At 43.8% G+C, this 21,619-nt stretch overlaps 1 protein-coding gene and 1 long non-coding RNA gene across 2 annotated transcripts; one reads left to right on the forward strand and one right to left on the reverse strand.

The window, feature by feature from the left end:
• Positions 1–611: 611 nt before the first annotated feature.
• Unc119b (unc-119 lipid binding chaperone B) lies at positions 612–15,084 on the reverse strand. The gene is given in 6 exon segments (XM_015505161.2): positions 612–4,335; positions 7,582–7,754; positions 7,874–7,985; positions 11,755–11,868; positions 14,784–14,925; positions 14,927–15,084. Coding segments are annotated over 6 exon segments (756 nt in total). The 5' UTR covers positions 15,029–15,084; the 3' UTR covers positions 612–4,222.
• Positions 14,453–21,613, forward strand: LOC125611280. Its single transcript, XR_007341424.1, has 2 exons — positions 14,453–14,650; positions 19,958–21,613. It is a non-coding gene; the product is annotated as an uncharacterized LOC125611280 (long non-coding RNA).
• The last annotated feature ends 6 nt before the right edge of the window (positions 21,614–21,619 follow it).

The raw sequence follows: 21,619 nt of genomic DNA on the forward strand, positions 1-21,619 counted from the left end.
ACACGCGTTTTCTAATAGAGACAGAATCAGACTGATTATAAGAGGTTGAGGCAGGGGGAAAGAACTGCCTTCAAGCATGCAGAACTCAAGGTTAAGCTCTGGAGTGGGTGTGATGAAAGTATCCTCTATCAAAACTGGTGGGGACAGTAAGACTGCCTTTGTCAAAATGCATCATACTATATTCTTTTTAAAAAATATATATATTTTTTAGTTGTAATTGGACACAACATCTTTATTTTTATTTATTTTTATGTGGTGCTGAGGATTGAAGCCAGGGCTTCACACGTGCTAGGCTAGGGCTCTACTGCTGAGCCACAACCCCAGCCCCCAGACTGTGTTCTTGAGGTGAATTTTACTGTTGAATATACCTGAAAAAGCCTGTCTTTAAAACGTGTATGCAAATTTTCAATTCTCAAAGCACCCTGGAAAACAAAGCAAAATCATTCAACCTAAAGCACATACTGTCCCCCATCATCCTAGAAATCAGCTATGCTCACTCAAAGAAAGCCCATGTAATAACCAAGAGAAGAGAAATCTGGAAACCGCCCCTGCCCCACCCCAGAACCCCAGCAATGCCCAGGGCCCAGTCAGGAGATAAGACAGGGTGGAGGTACTGTGAAAATCTTTCTTTAATTACTGTCTCTGTGGCAAAATAACATTTTATACAAATAAGTCACCTAGTTTACTTTGGACACAAAAGCAATACAAACAGGAATGAGGATCTCGGGTGAAGTGAGGAAGAGGAGGAAGGACAGATCAGGTCATTGACGTTTTTTATATTCTGTGAAAAATAGATTTACAGGGAAAAAATAGACTTTCACAATTTTAATGACTTTACATGATATTTTGTAAATCAAAGGGTAAATCCATCTCCATCAGATCCTTATTGTGGCTAGGAGGTTCTGTGACACGGAATGTAATAAGATGGTTCAACAACTAGGCTTCTACACTAGGTATGGCAGCACCTCTTCAACAGGAATCCTGTGCACTGACAAGGATCTATGCAGTCATTCTTAAGACACACTGTTCCCATTCCCAAACAACTACTGATATCATGGTGACATTGGTCACCAGAAGAAAGTGACTTTACAAAGGAAAAAAAAAAAAAATACCCTGGGAGTTCACCATGTTGGCAGAACACACTAAATGCAAACTCACTGAGTCTGCACCTTAGATACAATCTATTAATCCAGTCCAGAAATGGGCTCTACTTCCACTGAAAAATTAAGTTGAAGATTACCAATCACTGACATTTCTATGGTCATTACCAGACATCTGAAGCCACTGTCCCTAGGTTTCAGAAATCAGGTGTCAAAGCCTCAGGTCTCTTCAGGAAGTCCATGCCCCTGGAGAATCTTTTCTCCACAAGACAACTTTGAGCTAACAAAAGAGATGACAGCCTTAAGCCCCAAATTACTTCTAGTTGTACACTTTAGAACATGGAAGGAAACCAGAATCTTCCATAGGATCTTCCCAGGAGGGCAACTTAGCCTGAAGTCTGTACAGGAAAGGAGAGGCCCTCTCTAGGGATTCCAAGACAAAGGGACAGGGGACAGAGGGACGAGGCAGAGGACCTGCCCCAAGTGGGCTGCTGGAGTGAGCTTTCTCCAGGAGCTGCCTCTGATGCCAGCTCTTCACAGAGGGCACGGGCTCCCCTGCATGGAGCTTGTTTTGTTCCCTCATATTATGTCACGTACCAGAAAACCGCTATCAACAGTCCAGATTACTTAGCACAGCCTCCTGGCTCTACTTCAGACTGGTTCATCTACTCTCAGAGAAAGCATGACTTCCAATACCCTCCTGGATTCAGGTGTAAATGTTTAAATTTTTAATTCATTTCAGTTAACACCTAGAGTGGTAATGCTTCTTGAGATTTCCTGAATAGCTAGACACAGGACCCCTGAGAGCCCCAGACAGAACTCTGGGCTTTCAGGAGAAGATGGCAAATTCCTGTCCTGCTGGGCACAGGTGAGCACTTGGTCTCAAAATGGTCTCCAGTGAGACTAAGGCAAGCTAAAAGGGAAGGGGATACAGCACTACTCAAGCCAGGGTGCCCATCTTCTCCATCCTCCAGGTATCTTCCTAGCAAAAGCTAACAGGGCAGGAAAGAGACAGCCCCTTAGCGCACAGGAGAGAGTCTGCCCTGGGACACACCTTTAAGACACACTCTGTTCAGCAGAGCTCTGGGCAGCTCCAGAAAGCATATCCTAGTCAATATTTAAATTTTAGGTGGCAGAAACTCTCCCAATTGGGCTTTTATTACAGAGAGAAGGGAGTGTTCGGAAGATTGCCAGGAACACACAAATCCCATTAGAGGAACCACAAATAGAGAAGGTTAAGACAGTGCTGATGTCTGTCCGCAGGTGAGGAGGAGGGAATGGTGGCGATGCAGCTTTCCCCAGCAGCATATGGGACACAGCCACACTTAAGGCACCTGGATTTGGAAGTGACTCCAGTTCTGAGTTTCACCAATCTGGTGAAGAGGCACCCATGCTGCAGGGCGCAAGATCTCTTCCCTCCCTCAGTGGGTGAATCCAGTGCCAGCACACAGGGTACTCAAGGGCTTCCTCAGTGAGAAAGCTGCCAGCATGGGGTATCGCTCATTCTTCAGCCAGGTACTAAGCACTGGGCCAGGGTTTAAGGCCTCTCATGCTCTAGAAGCCCAACAGGGAGCAACACTGGCCACAGGGCCTTCTGGGGCAAAGTGCTGGCCTTTCTTTTCCTGGCCCCATGTGGTTTTTTCCTAATCACTGTGGGACGCAGTTCCTATCACAGGTAATCACTTCGATGTCTCACAGTGACTCACCCCACCTGGTCCCTTGCTATTGATACCTTCTATCAATACTAAATGGACCCTACCCACAGCAGAGAGTCATGGAGTCTGAATTGAGCACCTAAAGTCACCCACAGAGACAACCATAAGGAGCTAAGGAAGTGGGGGGTCTGTCCAATGAGGGTCTGAGGACACAAGCAGCCCACAGGAAGTGCAAGGAAGCTATTTTGAGAAGATAAACTTTGACAGGCTACCTTGGCCTATTCTCACCCTTTCCAAATACCCCAAACAATTCCAACTAGCAGCATGAAGGATCAGAATACTCATTAGTTAAGTCTGACTTGCCAGATGGTCCCAGAAACTACTTCATTAGAAAGGCAGCTGGGAAAACCCTAAATAAGAAATCCACAATGAGTTTTGGAGGCAAATCCCCACCCAAAGCAAACCTTCCCGGCTACACTGTGTTGAGAAAACCAACTCTCTCTTTAAAGTAGCTGCTGGTTTGTAATTACCTCCTGCTACATGAGCCAGATTAGCCCCGGGAGGCTGATCAATATTATCAGAAGTCTAACCACACATCACATGTGCTGGGAATACCACCGACATTTTGTAAAAACTTCCCCAAAGTGTAAAAATAAAAAATCAAAATAAAAGGAGGCCTGCTCTGGCCTCGAGATACTATGCTCCAGGAGCAAAACTGACACATTTTACTCCAGGAGATATTCAGAGTGAGGAGCCAGGAGAGGCAGAGCAAGCTCATCTATCCCAGAAGGAGAAGGCACTGCCGGGCCAAAACTTTGGTCCATCTCCAGGAGGACTGGCTGAAAATCCTGTAGTCGGACAGACAAGCAGGCCTCTCCAAAAAATGGATCCTTCAGTTTGGCAGCATCTCCTGTCCCCAGTGCCTCAGTGCTCAGCACCCCACCTCTCCCCTCTATTGCCTTTCAGGTTTCTTCCAGCTGATTTAAGACGACGGGTGAGGGCAGGCTGTGTTGATGGCCTGAAGTGAACAGAAGAAGCCTACCTTTTAGCTACCCCCAGCACCCAGGGACCTCAAGATGGACTGCTAACCCACAGGCCGGCCCAGCAAGAGCCTTCTCACCCAAGCACATGTGCCTGGAGAGACTGAGGTTGTCAGGACAAGCAGCAGACAGCTAGAATTACAAGAAAATAAACTTCTTTTTTATCTGGATTCCAAGAGCCCTATTCTAATCTTACTTTACTATAATACCTCTGTGACCTAGAGGGAAGGGGGTAAGGGAAAAAAAAATATTAGGGAAGAAAACACAGCACTGTTTGGCACTTCCCTGGAGCACAGGAAACTGCTACCCCAACCTTGGCTTCCTGGGCCAGGTTCCAGCTGTGTTGACAAAGAGCAGCCTCGATCCCCTTTGTGTGCCAGGACTACATGGCTGCAGCAAAGCACCTCCCTTGTCCACTCCTTAGCAATTACTGGCCTCCATTATAGGCATAATCAGCCTTGTTGTGCATTATCAGCTTGTTGTCCACAAAGTAGAAGCTGTCGGAGCGGGTCTCATACGGGTTTTCAATCATCAGACGAACTGCAAGTCAGGGGAAAAGGAAAAAAGCAGATGTGAGCTTGCCCCACAGTTAAGCAGCAAAACTCAGTATCCCCCCCAAATCCACAAGCCAACACTTCTAGAAAATGTGAGTATACTTTGAGAATAATATGGTCAGAACAGAGGGAGCCAGTTCTTGGAGCTGGGGAGACCAGAGAGTCCCCAAACTGAATGTAATTTCTACTTTAACATAAAGAAGCAGTCAACTCCTCAGTTATCCCCAGCCTGGATTCTTCCAGTTAGTGCCCTGGGAAACGTACTTACCCTCTTGCCAAAAGACCACAGCTACTTATTTATCCAATGCTTTCTGCTGACCCAAGCAAGCCCTGGCTTCTGGTCTGCTGCCCACCTCTAGACATTATGGGGCAAATCCAGAAAGCCATGCCTCACTGCGCTCACTTCCTGTGGGTACTCCTGACAACTAAAGGAAGCCTGTATGTGAATGAGTGTCAGCCTTCCTCAGAGACGGCGAAGGAATCAACTTGCAAGTGAACTAGCCAGAGGTGTGCCTGCCTTGGGATCTAAATTTACACCTTCCACTTGTTCAGACAATTGTCCAGACCTCTTCAACCATACTGATTGGATTTGACCATTGGGCTACTTTGTTTTGTTTGTGTGGTACTGGGGATCGAACTGAGGGCCACACGCAGGCTAGGCAAGCACTCTACCACGAGCCACATCCCTAGCCCTTTTTAACCATACTGGAGAATAAATGCAATTAACAATGACTATCACTGATCAGTTTTATGGTTTGTGGGGGAGGGTTTTGTTACTGGGGATTCAACCAGAAATGTTCTACCACTGATTTAAATTCCCAGTCTTTTTTATTTTGAAACAAGGTCTCTTTAAATTTCCCAGGCTGGCCTCAAACTTATGATCCTCCTCTCTCAGCTTCCCAAGTACATGGGATTACAAGTATGTGCCACCATGCAAGGCTGATCCATTTTTTGTTTGTTTTAGTGAACTGAACCCAGAAGCACTTTGCCACTGAGCTGTATCCCAAGCCCTTTTCTCTTTTTTGCGGGGTGGGGTAGGGATTGGGAATTGAACTCAGGAGCACTTGACCATTGAGCCACTTCTCCAGCCCTCTTTTGTATTTATTTAGAGACAGGGTCTCGTTGAGTTGCTTAGGGCCTTGCTAAATTGCTGAGGCCAATCTTGAACTTGTGATCCTCATGCCTCACTCTCCTGAGTTGCTGGGATCATAGGCATTGCACCACTGTGCACAGCCTTGGTGTGGCTGATCAGTTTTATTTTATTTTTTTTAAGTTGTCAATGGACCTTTATTTTATTTATTTATATGCAGTGCAGAATCAAACCTAGTGCGTCATTCATGCTAGCAAATGCTCTACCACTGAATCACAACCCCGGCACAAGGCTGATCGGTTTTGAATTAGAGATTACATGCCACCTTGAGTCTTCTGGAAGAAATATGATTGCTCACCACAATTTTCAAAAGGTGATACTAATTTTTTTTGTGTGTGTGACACTGATTCTTTAAAGTTCTTTGAACTTATCTAGGCCAAAGGTATCTGGTTTACATACTTACTATTATTATTCTAGGGATTTAACACAGGGGTGCTTTACCACTAAGCTATACCCCCAGTCCTTTTTTTATTTTGAAGACAGGGTCTCACTAAGTTGCTCAGGGCCTTGCTAATTTGCTGAGGCTGGCCTTGAACTTGTGATCCTCCTGTCTGAGACTCCTGAGTCACTGGGATTATAGGCATGCACAACCACACCTAGCTACACTCATATTACTGACTTCTAAACTCTTGTGGCTTATTTGGCTTCACAGATAAAACTTTTAATTCTATCTATACTCTCTTCTTCCTAGTATGGACATCCTCCAGCCCAGCTTGGGGAAAGAGACTCAGGAAGAACTAGATGCTATTATAAATACCCTTCCCACATCTCAGCAATCCTTATTTTACCTGGGAACAATATCATCACACGAGTAAAAGTACCTGGTTTTCAGAATATGAAATCTTTAAAGACTTGTGGTTCTGAGAAAACTAGTCAGTGTATGTGGATCCTTCCCCACAATGTAACTAAAGGTCAAAGGCCATCACTATTCACAGGATTCCACTTACATCCACATAATTTTGTGTGTCTGTCTGTCTGTCTAGTACTGGGGACTTAACCCAGAGGTGCTCTACTACTGTGCTACATCGTCATTCCTTTTTCTTTTTCTTTTTAAAGAGAGAGAGAGAGAGAGAGAAAGAGAAAGAATTTTTAATATTTATTTTTAGTTTGTGGCAGACACAACATCTTTGTTTGTATGTGGTGCTGAGGATCGAACCCGGGCCGCACGCATGCGAGGCGAGCGCGCTACCGCTTGAGCCACATCCCCAACCCTCCTTTTTAATTTTTTATCTTGAGACAAGTCTCACTAAGTTTCCTAAGTGGGCCTTGAACTTGTGATCCTCCTGCCTTAGTCTCCCCAGTAACTGGGATTACAGAGGTGTGCCACCATGCCCAGCCCACTTATATGTTCTAAAGCTATTTCTCTGAATGACTAGCCAAGGATGCTAACCAGAGATAGCTAAACCTAAGTGTTAGATGCTGACAGAGCCAATTCTTTACCTCTAGTTCAGTTCGTATCTTCCCTTGCCTGGGATATATAAGCAGCTCCCTCTGGTACCTTCCCAGTTCCTCCTTCATGTAACTGCAGGACTCTTTTTCCTAAAACATGCTTTTATCATCTCCTTTCTTTTGCTCAAAAACCTCCCTGGCTCCCACTGGGTCTTTTCTAACAGTTTCTTTATCAAACCCTCGAATTTTGGAGAATAAGAAAGAAGTGTCCTCAAGCCTTTGATTCTATTTAGCCTGCAGTTTCACATCTGGCTCCGATTACAGAAAAAGTAAAGGATCAATGACTAGGACACCATGGAAGCCATAACCAACAGTGAAGAGGAAAGTTGTTGTATCTAATTGGAGTCCCAGTGACGGTCACCTTAGTGACCCTTAGTCACTCTCTTTCCCACACAGGCCTAAAAAGGATGGCCTATAGTATTACAACCTTTGTTGCTCCATAAGCAGAGTCAGAATTTGACACAAAAGACAGGAGCAGTAGGAAATTAGAAACCTGAGATCAGGTGACTGGTATACACATCATGTCACCACTGCCCTTCACTACAAAACAAGTCTACTGGACCAGATGGGGTTCAAGGTTCATTTTTTGCAGCCCTTAGAATCCAAATGCTTTAAGAGTCAGAGAATACTTACTGACGTCCTCTGAAAGCTGGGGAAATTCATAGATATGTTCACAAGTGTTCCTACTGCTGGGAATGCAGAAGCCAAAATCAAAGTCAAAGTTCTTCAGTAAGCGTTCCCGGAAATAATGCCGTTCTATCATACGGAAGTTTGACACAGGTTTGTCTCCCACTGTGAACTCCACCCTGCAAAATAAATCTCTGTGAGTCCCACTTTGCCTCCTCCCTCCTCTAAAGAAGGGAGCCAAGAACATTTTCCCTGGGATTAGCAGAATGTTCTTCCTTCAGGAAACAACGGTACTCACGTGGCACCGACTGTCCGGAGGCGGAGAAATGCTGGCGTGAACTGATATCGCACAAAGCGTCCTGCAGTGATGTCCACATCTCCGCCTTCCTCCTCCTCATCTTCCTCCTGGTCTGAAATAACACACAGAATCTTGAGTGCACCCCCTGGGCCCCACAAGCCCACATAGCACAACAACCAGCTAACACACTAACACTGACTGCACACTTGCTGAAAGCTGGGTCCTACAGTGACACTTCAAACTCTTCACAGCAGCTCTCTAAGATGCTACTGTTTCCATTTCACACAAGGAAGCTCAAGTTAAGAGAGAATAAGGAATATGTTCAAAGTCCCCAAATAGTAAATAGAGGGAGCAGGGATTTGATTCCAGGTCCATATGACTATTCTTAAATACTAAGCTCTTTGTGTTTAATTTAGAGGCTTGAGCCATATCCTGAGAGTAAACACAGGCTGGGTACTAGGCCCCTGATACAGGCTATATTATGCACCCAGGTCTGCTGTTGACCAAGTTGAACTTCTAGTCACTAACCAAAAGGATAATACTGCAAAAGATGAAAATAGATAAGATTTCCTTTAAACAATACAAACATTTCTGACAGGCAGCAAAGACAAACCACTACAAATAATTATTATTTGAATGGAAGACACTGACCTACAGCCTTGAGGTACTGCACTTCCTTGGACTGATGTCTACTCCAGGCCATTCCAGACCCAACCCTCTGACCACCTAGGAAAGGGTGAAGCATATGGGCAATGAACCAATGTGTGAGACCTCACAAAGTTAATGCTGGTCTCTGGCCTAGTACATTCCCGAAGAGAAGATTTGTAAAACAAATTGGAGAATAAGGAGTTAGTGCCTCCAGTGTCCAATAAGGATATTTTCTCCAGTCTACATTGACCTTGGGTTCTTTTAGCATCAAACATCTCTGTGACATCCCGAGAGCACTGAGCAACCAGGCTGAGCAGGAATTCGTGTCTAGGGTAAGAACCCTGGCTGTTTTTATATGATTCAAAGAGTCAAGCCAAATCTCAGGGATTCGAATTCATCAGAACAAGTGTTATAGGAAAGCCCTGATTCAGTATGAGGATATTCTAAGTGAATCAAGATTCTTAAATGTAAAGACTAGGGAGGTTGGAAATCCAGATACTTTGCAATTCATCTTTTTTTTTTTTTGGTACCAGGGATTAAACTCAGGGACGCTCGACCACTGAGCCACATCCCCAGCCCTATTTTGTATTTTATTTAGAGACAGGGTCTTACAGAGTTGCTTAGCACCTTGCTGTTGCTGATGCTGGCTTTATACTCACACTTCTCCTGTCTCAGCCTCCCCAGCTGCTGGGATTATAGGTGTGCACCCGGCTGCAATTCACCTTTTTGAGACAATTGAGTTTTGTATGGAAATCACTACTCTGAGCCCCATCTAATCCAGATCCACACACCTGTAATAATCCTGGGATTCCTGAAATGTCCTAAGTACTGGGACATGTGCCTTAGGGATGACAACACCACAGACCCAGGAAGACAGAATTTACAAGTTTGAACTTTCAGTTGCCCTGGTCAGCATTAGATTCTGATAGGAGTGAGCCAGGGTTCAATTTGCAAGGGAACTAGCCAGAGGTGTGCTTACCTTGGGGATCTAAATTTACACCTTCCATTCGTTCAGACAATTGTCCAGACTTCTTTAACCATACTGATTGGATTTGGCCATTGGGCTACAGTTTTTCTTTTTTCTTTTTTTGTGATACTGTGGATGGAACCAAAGGCCTCATATATGCTAGGCAAGCACTCTACTACTGAGCCACATCCCCAGCCCTCTTTAACCATACTGGAGAATAAATGCAATTAACAGTGACTACCACTAATCAGTTTTTGTTATTGTTGTTACTGGGGATTGAACCAGGAATGCTCTGCCATTGATCTAAATCCCCAGTCCTTTTTACTTTATTTTGAATCAAGGTCTCTTTAAGTTTCTCAGGCTGGCCTCAAACTTGTGGCTTTGTAACTAATCCAAGCTGAGACTTTCTCAGGAAAATCTTGTTGTTGTTTTTTTTTTCCAGTGCTGGGGATCAAACCTAGGGCCTCCTCTATACTTGGCAAACACTCTATTATGAGATCAGGTGACTGGAAAGTCAGCCCAGGAAAGTCTCTTGACTCTGGGATACTAATATTTGCCTTACTAAGTTCGCAGTTTTTTTCAACTAGCAAATCAATCAAATGAGAAAAACCTTGCAAAACAAGTTATAATTACAGATCATGGTTGATACTATATAGTATGTGTGACCATGTTCTAATAAACAACAAACTCCAGAGGGCGCTAAATCTCCAGTAATGTGCTCTGAAGGCTTATGTGGTCCCCTGACCAGAAATGAATCACCCTAGAACTGCATCACAAGCATAGGAAAGGTTTATTGAAGGCTAATTTAAAGAATCTCAAGTGGATGAGTTCATGGGTCTGTTCTTTCAAAAAATGATGAAGATTAAAACTCAAACTAAGATTGCTAATGGCAGGATATGGGGGAGAAGTGGCAGGTGCTACATCTGTCTATGAAGGTGGCATGAAGCCTGTCACAGCCCAAGATGCAGACAGAGATGAGAAAAACAAGGCCTTCAAAAAGAAATAAAAAGAGGAGCAGAGGAAACTCAAGCAGCTAAAAGCAGGAGCCTCTGGCCACAGATAGAATGAAGAAATACAGCAAAAGTAAGCTGTTCCTTGGGCCTGAAGTGATGACCCTTGGTTTCTTCCTATTTAAACATCTGGATTCTCTTCCACAACATCTTTTGCCACCTATTACTAGGATGAAATGTTATCTTAGAGCTTGTTGTAAATTTAAGAATAAACTTGTGTTTAAAAAAAGTCTTGCCGGGTGTGGTGGCAAATCCCTGAAATCCCAGCTACTCAGGAGGCTGAAGCAGAAGGATCACAAGTTCAAAGCCAGCCTCAGCAACTTAGAGAGGTCCTCTCAGTGAGACCCTGTCTCAAAATTTAAAAATTTTTTAAAAGGCTGGGGTGTGTCTCAGTGTTAAGCACCCCTGAGTTCAATCCCTGGTTTTATATATATCTTGAGCATAGTAGTATAAGTCTGTAATCCCAGCCACTTGGGAGGCTGAAGCAGAAGAATCACAAATTCAAGGCAAGCCTCAGCAACTTAGCAAATTCCTGTCTCAAAATAAAAATAAAAAAGAGTTAGTGGTGTAGCTCAGTTGTAGAGCACCAGGTTCGATCCCCAAAATCACACATACACACAAATCCAAGGGTTGGGGGAATACCTCAGCAGTAAAGTGCTTGCCTAGTGTGTGTGATGCAAGGTTTTGATTCCTAGCATCAGCACCAAAAAGAAAAGGGGAAAAAAAAATCCAAATGAGAAAGTCCTGAGAAATGCAAGGTACTATTTATAAAGACAAATGAGAAGACTGGGGTGAAACTGCCTTGTGGTCTAGACTGGAATCCTCAGTATCCTCCTTCAAGGGGCCTCAAGGTTCAATGAATTTTCCTCATTAGAGTTTAATTTCAAGGATTTCTTTCCTAATCAGAAGTGATATAATGAAAGAGTACAGGACCTTAGTAAAGTGTCCCAGAAAATTCTGGGTCTCAGATCCTTTTCTGTAAAATAGGGATGGTAAGAACTCCTCACAGAGGCGTGAGGACTAGATAAGGTGATGTACAGAAAAATGTGGCAGTGACCAAGAGTTGATACTCAAACATCAGCCTCCTAATGCAGCTTCAACTGGCATGCCTGAAGAGGTCCCAAAAGTGGAACACTGGAGTCCAAGACACAGGAAGCAAAGGCACACAAATATTCAACTTTTCAAATTTCTGTTCAAACTTCTGTTTTAAGCTTTTCTTCAAACTGTCAAGGGATCCCTACAATTTTGAAGCCTACCTGAAACGCAAGGTTTGGCAATTTCAAAAAGCACTGTCCCCGTCTCCAAATCTCGAATTTTGAAGCGGGTGAAATCAATACTGTAGATGTTGTCTTCAGGTTTACACAAGTAATCTAAAAAATGAGAAAGAGACCAATGCTATTAAATAATCATCCAAAACTACCACTTATTTCTCAAGTTTTGAAGCAAATCAGGGATTTTTTTTTTTTTTTGTACCGGGGATTGAACTTAGGGGCACTCAGGGGCGCGACCACTGAGCCTGAGCCTATTTTCAGCCCTATATTGTATTTTATTTAGAGACAGGGTCTCATTGAGTTGCTTAGCAACTTGCCTTTGCTAAGGCTGGCTTTGAATTCCAGATCCTCCTGCTTCAGCCTCCCCAGCCACTGGGATTACAGGCGTACACCATTGTGCTTAGCTTAAACTCAGGGATTTTTTCCTATGTAATTTACTTAAAATACTTCCCCAAACATCCTCTTATATTATCATAAGCAAAAGTTGTATGGACAGAATCAGGAGACCCAATAAAAAAAGAGCAGGACTCAGTTTGGATGAAACTTCTAGGAACAGGGATAGAAAGAATGGTTTTCTTTGGAAACACCTATAACTCTGCCATATTTATCAGCCTGGATACCACAACATTAGAAAATATTTTTTTAGAAACCATTTTTAGAAAAAAAATTGAAAATATTTATACTGCTTTAACAGACAATACAAGGCATGTTTGTCAACCATGAGTGTGAGAAGGCAGGGATCAGTAAACTTTCCCGTAAAGGGACACATTATAAATAATTTAGGGTTTATATTCACATGGACTCTGCCATAACTACTCAACTCTGTACAAAAACATCCATGGACAATAAGCAAATGAAGGAGTATGCATCTATTAAAACTGTACCTATGGATACTGATAAATTTTCTAGATTTTTAAAATATATTTCAACCACTTTAAAAATGTAAAAATTGTTCTCAATTCTTGGACTACACAACATCACACAGCATGCTATATACTCTGTTGGCAAAGTAGGATAAATTTGGCAATGACAGCACTAGTCAAAGTGAAGCATAGCCTACAATGACCTGAGGATTTAACCAAGAGTTTTGGTCATAGAAAATTTCATTGATTTGTTTCTACAACTCCTGACAGCATCTTCTCTGCGACTCATTTCAACTCATTACGACTTTATTGTAGATTGCTTGTTATTGTTTCACATTTAATAAGCTGTCTCCAGTAGAATGCAAACTTGAGAGCTACTGATGATTCTCTAACTCCCAAACAGGCTGACATTGGTTCTGTGCTTTTAGGGGGTACTCAATAAATAACTTGCAAGACAGAACAGATGAGACTCTAAGAAGAGGAACAGAATTCAGAGGTCACCAAGCTCTGATCTGTGACTTTCTCCAAGGAGCAGTAGACACAGGTTTTTGGGCAATGACACCAAAATTCCCAAGCCCCCAAATGGGACCTGTGTGCCCAGTGAATACTGCTTAGGGCCAGGCATTAGAATGGCCAAAGTCACCTTTGGTGTCAGGAGCAAATGTGAGGTTAAAGTGATCAGGTGCTGAGCATTTCTGTACTTTCAAAACCTCAAATGAAGACTTAGAACAGAAGCAGCTTTTTCATTGTTTCAATGAAACCAAACAGCCATACTGTAGAGGCATGTAAAGGACAGTTCCAACTCCAACTGTGATAGAAAATGGGGACATCAAAATACCCAAGTTAAAACTATTTAGGGAGTTGAGGATTTCCTTTCATACTGGATCAAGACCACCTTCCCCAAACTCCCATTCCCCAAACACTGGAGCTCCAGTAGCAACCTGAGGTACTCCTGGGCAGCCCTGAGCTGACCACAGCAATCAGTGTCTACCAGGGCATCCTTCCTGGCAGCAAGGTTACAAGTCAGCTTCGGTGGGGGGAGAGCGGGGGATGGCGGTGGGCAGGGCAAATAAGGCCTAACCAGGTGACTGTAAACTCCTGGGGAAAACAACAGCAAGTGAAAAGGTGTCAAGTCATAGCTTGGCTTGACAGAGATGGAGGGAGAGAGGAACAATTCTATTTCTTCCCACTCTTTCTTATATGAATGAAAAAATACCTTATGCAAAAAAATTTTTTTTTTTAATTCTGAAATCTTTAATATTTATTTTTTCGTTTTCGGCGGACACAACATCTTTGTATGCGGTGCTGAGGGTCGAACCTGGGCGGCACGTAAATTCTGAAATCTTGACAATTCTTAATTCACTGGAAAAAAAAATCAAGATTAAGATTAACGGGGCTGGAGTTGTGGCTCAGCGACAGAGCGATCTCCTTGCATGTGCGAGGCCCTGGGTTCGAGCCTCAGCACCACATAAAAATAAATAAAGGTATTGTGTCCAACTACAACTAAAAAAATAATTTTGTTTTTAAAAAAGAGTAAGATTCACATATAGGAGTTTGCACATATACTGAAACTTTATTTTTCTGTGGCAGTTTTTAAATTTATATGAAATACCAAGGAAAAGCGCACCTGCACACAAAGGGGAACGCTTGGGACCTAGAGGAGAAGGGGGCCAAGACATGCTGGAATGGGGGAAGGGCTGTCAGGGGGCCGGAGAGGAGGGACAGGCGGAGAAAGCAGGTAGGGGCTCTGGCCTGGCAGAGGACTGCGGAAGCTCGGGGGTAGACTCATTGCGGGGGAGGTGGGGCGGGCTAGGCGGGAATTTCGCTGATGCGGCGAGGTTCCAGCAAAGGGGACCTCCACACCTCCGCCCGGGTCCGATAAGAAGGAGCAGCTGAGAAGGAGCGGATAGCTGAACGAAGACCCTTCCTCAACCAGGACAACCCAGGGGCAGCCTGGCGGCGCTGGACTCGGCCAGACGCGGTGAAGCTCAAGGAGAGCCCTTCTCCACCAGGTCTAGGTGAGCGCGGCCAGGACAGAGGGCAGCGCGGCCTGCATGACTGTCCGGGCCTGGGCGGACCCCGCGCGGGCCAAGCGGACCGACCCGCCGGGGGCCCGTCGCGCGGGGAGGGCGCGGCCCTCGCGACACTCACTTTCAGTGACCCGGCTGAGGCGCAAGACGTGCTCAGGGCGGATGGTGTCCAGGGCCAGCAGCTCCTGCTCCGTGACCGCTGCCCCGATGCCGTCGTCGGCCGCGTGGGGGAGCGCCTGCCGCCGCACTTTGAGCCGGTTCACGGACGCCACCGCCCGCTTTCTTCTTCTCCTCCTTGCCAGCCACCAGCCCCCCGGGCCCTGCAGCCGACCCCGCGGCCATAGCCTTGGGGTTCGACCCGTTCATAGCTCCACAGCCAAGATGGCCGCCGCCTCCACAGCGCCGTAACTATGGAGAGCGGGGGCGGGGCCAGGAGGCACCTGGGGGCGGGGCCCTGGAGGCGGGGTCTGCGGGGAGCAGTGAAGACTCTCCAACTTTGGTCCTGTCCGGCGGTGGGTGGGGCCTTAGAACTCCCACACACTCTTTCAGGTCCCCAAAGTCATCCCAGATGTTATATATATGTGTGTGTATATATGTATACACATATATATATTACAAGTGAATTTCTGTCTTAGAAACTGTAGATAAAGCATCTTGAGAAAATGTTAATGTTTTTATTATTGAGTGTAAGTTAAAATGGTGTTTGCTGTGCAAAGAGGCAGCTTCAAGACAAGCTTTCTAACTAGATTGCCATGCCAACCCCTGCTGTGCCTGATCTTGAGCGAGACTGCAGGAACTATAAAGATGAGGGAGTGGATATGCCTTATCATTGTATTTTGGCAATTAAGCAAATGCCTGACACATGGTAGGTGCACAACGATTGAATAAATGAGTGAAAGCCTGAAGAGTGTCTCACAACACTCTCCATGAAGGAGTCCCCACTTTGTCAAGAGACACTGTGGCATACTTCCTCTGACAGGCCGGGAAACTCGGAACTAGAAGATAACTGCCTGGCACCGGCTGTAACAGGTGCAACAAAAGTGATACCAGAGCACCCAGAAGTGGTTTATTCTGTCGGGTTAGGAGGGCGGGGGTGGAAGTGGGTGTCAGGGAAAGGCCTCACAGAGGTGACATTTCTGAGCCTAGGCAGTTAACCACTATTTCATTAGTGAAGGAAGTGGGTAGGAGAGAGGCTGCCTTCTTATACCCCACGTGGTTCCTTCTCTCAAAACTCTGGATGTACAGGAGGCCTGGACTTGACTCATGTGAAGTGTCTACTAGCCAAACTTGGGCCAGAGTGAAATCCCAATCCTCTGTCAATGACTGGCTTCTAGACCTGACTTACACCGGGATTTGCTGGGTCCCTCTCACTTGATGTAAGGGGTTTGGGAGGGGCTGCCAGGACTCACCTAGTTCCTGGACAAAGTCCAAACCTGACCCCCCTCCCCAGCTGCCCAGTTGAGTGAGATAGTATGTGGCCAACTTCCTAACTTTTGAGAAATTAGCATCAGGTGACACTTACAAACCCTTCTAGATTTTAATAAATATAAGAGAAATTAAAACCTTTCCTTTTGTAAATAATCTTTTTAAACCACTCAACAGTGAGTGGCTACTGAAGAGTTTCCAGAACTTTTAATATGCTATTTGATTGTGAATTGCCAAGAGGGTGGTTTAGCATGTGGTCATTCCCCACAAGCTCACATTTATTTCAGAACACCAGAACGACAATTACCTGGATTCTAGTTTTTTCCTTTCTAGGGATCATGACAAAAGTACTAAGTCCTTCACCTACAAGTCCAATCCAGGAATTTTGCCTAAGTGTATACAAAAGATGTTTACTGCAGGATTATTTGTTACATTGACAAATTACAGTGGAGTCTATGTTATACAGCTGTTAAAAAGAATGAGACTGATGGGAAGATCTCAGAGATACTGAGAAAAAAGCAAGGCACAGAATCTATTCAATTAAAATAAAAAGCATGTGAATATGTAGATGTATTTGTAATTGTAAAGGAAGAGGTCTGGATATACATTAAAATGTCAACTTTGATTACCTTTAGGGAGGAGAGTACTGGAAGGAACTAAAGAGAATATATTTCCTTTTTACACTATTTAGAGCTACTTCTGTACTTTTTTTATCACAAGCATATGCTCATGGGCTGCTTGTGTAGTTCTTAAAAATAAGAAAGTATCTTAGGTTCTGTATCTAGAAGGCAGACTTTACGTCAAAGTAGATTTATTTTCTCTTAAAATTTAAAGGCAACCTCAAGGCTGGGGGTGTAGCTCAGTGATAGAGTGCTTGCACAGCATATACAAGGCGGCCCTGGGTTTGATCACCAGCACTGCAGGAAGGGAAGGGGGCGGGGGAACTTCAACTGAAAAAAAACCCAAAAAACGAAATACTGTCATATGAGGGAGTTGGGGCCTATACTCTCTCTGGTGACTATGAAGTATGATTAGAAGGATTAGAGTATGTATTTAGAATAGAAAGCATACAAAAAAAAAAAAAAAAAAGGTAAAATTGGCTGCCATCCAAGGAGTTGAATGCAGGAAGCTCTCAGGAATGCAAGATCATTCAGAGATGGTCTAGTAATTGACAGACAATATAATCTCTAACAAAATAGTCTGTCCTGAGTCCCTGGTAATTGTTAACCTTCATACCAAGAAGGTTGGGAAAGCATTAAAATCTGCATATGATGTGTATCCAGGCAGACTTCAAGGGGTTTGTGCTTTGAGACCTAAAGTTCTGATAAAATTTTCTAAAACAAAACTATATCAGCAGGGCCTATGGTGGTTCCATGTGTGCTACATGTGTTGGTGACAAGTGTGTCTTCATTATTGAGGAGCAGAAAATTATTGTGAAGTGTTGAAGGCACAGCAAAGTCATAAAGTGAAATTTTAAAAATGAAGCTTCTTTGAGTAATAAAAGATCAAAAGGCTAAAAAAACACACACAGAAGAAAAAACAATTTCACTTTTTAAAGGGGTAGGAAGAATTAGAGCTGTTAATGCTCAATTTACCTTTCTTCACCAAATTTTCCTAAGGTACGTAAAAAGGCTCTATTTAGCCATGTGTGGTAGTGCACACCCATAATTCTAGCTGACAGGGAGGCTGAAGCAGGAGGATGGCAAGTTGGAGGCCAGCCTGGGCAACTTAGCAAGAATGTCTGAAATAAAAAAGGATAGGGATGTAGTTCAGTGGTATAGTACCCCTGGTTAAAAAAATTTTTTTAATTACATATACTAACAGTCTGGGGAAAAAAGGAAAATAGAACATTATTGCATTAAATATTAACACCAAGGTTTTCCAGGGCTGGACACAGGAAACCTGAAGCAGTAGGCTGGCCTCCCTTTCACCCCAGACTGGCCCTCTGTCTGAGTCCCTCCAGCCACCGTAAAAGGTGTGACAGTGGCTGTTTTCCAGGACAGTCCCAAGGTAGCCAGGCAGTCTGCCTCGAATCAGGCCATGCAGGTGGGGCCAGAGATGGTGCAGCCAAGGTAAGCAAGACATCAGAGGGCTTTTCTCTTTGGAGACTGAGAAGTGAAGTCCTTTCTGCTGCCTCCCTAAAGGTGGCATGTATCAAATCAGCAAGTCATGGCTGGGATAGCAGGCACGCCTTGTGGTCTGGGACTGAAAGCTAGTAATTTCCCCGATACCCAAGTCACTTCACTCCCTGGATAAGGACTGTTTTTTAAAAAGCACTAATTTGGCAACATATACCTATGGTTCCAGCTACTCAGAGGGCTGAGACAGGAATTCGAAAGTTTGAGGCCAGCCTGGGCACCTTAGTAAGAGCCTATCTCAAAATACAATTTAAAAGCTGGGTACGGTGGTACATGCCTATAATCCCAGTGGCTTGGGAGGCTGAGAGAGGAGGACTGGGAGTTCAAAGCCAGCCCCAGCAATTTAGTGAGTTGCTAAGCAATCAGTGAGACCCTGTCTCTAAATAAAATACCAAAAAAGGGAGCTAGAGATGTGGTTCAGTGGTTAAGTGCACCTGAGTTCAATCCCTGGTTCCAAAAAAAAAAAGAAAGGCTGGAGATATACTAGAGCACTTGCCTAGCATGTGCAAGGCCAGTATCACACACACACACACACACACAAAAAAAAAAAACTTTAAAAAGGACACTAATTTATTATTTATATCCCACCTGTTCCGAGAAAAGATTTCTAGCATATTCCAAAGTCGTATAGTAAAATATTGGGGAATAAAAATTCATATAGCCTTGTGAAGTGGAATACTTTCAAATTTTTAAATGCATGTATTATTTGACCTAGTAATTCCTTTAAGGAATTCTAAAGAAACACTTATACATGTGCACAAAGATGCAAGTATGAGATGTTCACCACAGCAATTTGTACTAACAAAAAAATGAGCACTCTTTTAATGTTCAACAATAGGGAAATGGTAACGTAAATTACAATCTAACCATAAAATACTATGCAGTCCTTTAAAGATAATCTCTATGTACCAACCTATCTATATGTATAAATTCTCTAAGACATATTAAGTCTTATGGTTATGTATAGAATAATCCCGTTTGTTTAAAAACACTATATGTACATGTATATGTAAATACGTAGAAAATGAGATACGTATCACCTGCATTATCTTCGTAAGGACTAGAGGGGTAAAGATAAAAAGGATTTTCACAATTTATACCCCATATAATTTTTAAAAAATATTTATGTACATATTACAAATATATTATTATTATATATAGTTTTGTATCACTAAATCTTAAAAGGTTACTTTCTTTTTGTGAAGACAAATATAATAAACCCCCATGTAACCACCGCTTCATCGGTTATCAACATTCTACACTGAGCCTTGGAAAGTTCCTTTTAAAGAGTATATCATGCTGGGCATGGTGGTGTATACCTCTCATCTAGCAACTGGGGAGGCCGAGGCAAGAAGATCTCAAGTTGGAAGTCAGTCTCGGCAACTGAGGTCTTAAGCAACTTAGCAAGACCTTGTCTCAAAATAAAAAAGGGCTGGGCATGTAGCCCAGAGGTAAAGCACCTCTGGGTTCAAACCCCAGTATCAAAAAACAAAAAATTTTAAAAATCATGGCATAGGAATACAGGTTTGGGGGTCAGACAGGGTCAGATTCTGGTCATTGCTTTGGCCACTTACCAGCTATGTGACTTTGGGCAGGTGATCTCTGAGCCAGTTTTCTCATTTTAAGTCAGGCTAGTCATCACCTTTCCTAGGGTTGTTGTGTACTATGCTGAGGCCAGTGTATCTAGTGAACAGTCACTATGGCAATATCTGTAAGTGACCTCTTTTTCCAGGACCCTTCTGCAGGCCATCCTGGGCAGGAAGAAACCACAGAGCTAGATGGGAGAGTACTATCAAGTCAGGGCTGAGAGGAGGCAAGTTGGGGACCGACTTGAAGAAGCAACAGAGATTCAAGTGGAAGCAGCGAGGAAGCCCAGAACATCAACTCTTTAATATCAGGCCTGAGCCAAAAAGCAAGTGGGGTTACTTTTTACTAACATTAAGTAGTTAAGAACAAACAAAACGAAGACTCTTGAACTTACTAGTTCTAGGTCCTCCGTGCTCCACCCTCTTTTCCGACCCCTCACTGCTACAGCAAGCTTTCCAGTAAATGTTGGAAAATCCCAACTCTCTTCCTCCATAGGGGATGTGGGGGTATTAAATCTGGAGAAAGGTCTGACACACCGGCTCCAGCCAACCGGGAGCCTGATTTCCTTAGTAAGATTAAGATCTGGACCCATGGAGTGGTCCAACCCAACCCCCAGCACTTGGCCCAGGGATTTTCTGTCAAGACAATTTCCCTCCCTGCAACTCCCTAGAGCAGGGCTTCTTCAAGTCTCTTCCCCATTTGGCAACTTGTGCAAAGCTACCTGAAATAGCAACAGTTTAAGTCTTAATTAGTAAAGAACTCCAGCTACATAGGTGGACTCAACCTAAGAAAGACACTCTGTGGGCCTTGTGGCTTATTCAGGCCCTGGAAAGACTCCATCATTCTTGGATCGAGCAATGAATTCTGTCCTTCAAGGGATAACTGAGGGAGGTAGACCAGCATTCCCACCCCACCCCCAAACCTAAATAAGCAGCCTTCATTCCAGCTTGAAATATAGCCAGCCAGTAGGGTCTAGAGCCATGTCACATAGCATCCTGAGGAAGTGGGAAGCAGTGCAGAGTAATTATTAAGAGCAAGAGACTTGACTTAAAATTCCAGCTCTGCCTTTGCTGGCTGTGTAGCCCTGGGCAAGTCACTCACCTCTTAAAAAGAGTAATATCAACTGGTTTGCAGAAGAGTCCACAGATACGAAGAGTAAATAGGTAATGTCTGTAAAGTGTTCGGCACTGTGCCTGGCCCATTTCAAGGGTTCACTACAGGAGAGTTATAATTATTTTTACAGCCTAGAATGAGCATGGGCTTTCATAGCAAATAGACTAGTTTTGAACCCTGGCTTGATTGTTTACTGACCAGCCTGGGGCAAATTACTAAACTTTTTTGAGCTTCATATTCTGTAGATATAAAACGTGGCTTATAAATTACAGGGAAAAAATTCTTCCTGCATTCTGCATTCCAGATGTATACTAAAACACTGCCAACACACCAGAAAAGGGGACGAAGAGAAAAGTATCCCGTGGCTTAGCTCATCCAGAGGCTAAGGGAACAATAAAGGAGGCAGCTATGGGCCTGGTATGCCTTGGGATTGGGATGGTAAGGGGCTGGCTGGTGTTTCAGTGGAAGTAGGAACAAAATAATTTTTATTTTTCCTGGTTGAAATGGCCAAGCAAGGTTTTACATATCTTTCCCTTTAACCAAACATCCCAGAAAGAAGAAAACAAGAGATACCTGATTACATGGACAACAGCTCCCAGCCTCACCACAGACGTCTTCACAGCCAGTGAAGCCCCCAGGCCTCCTTTTTCCCATCATATCGCTTCTTTGCAATAAAGCTCAAATTCAACCCCGA

This window comes from Marmota marmota, unplaced genomic scaffold (assembly GCF_001458135.2).
Source record: "Marmota marmota marmota unplaced genomic scaffold, marMar, whole genome shotgun sequence".
Taxonomy (NCBI): Eukaryota; Metazoa; Chordata; class Mammalia; order Rodentia; family Sciuridae; genus Marmota; species Marmota marmota.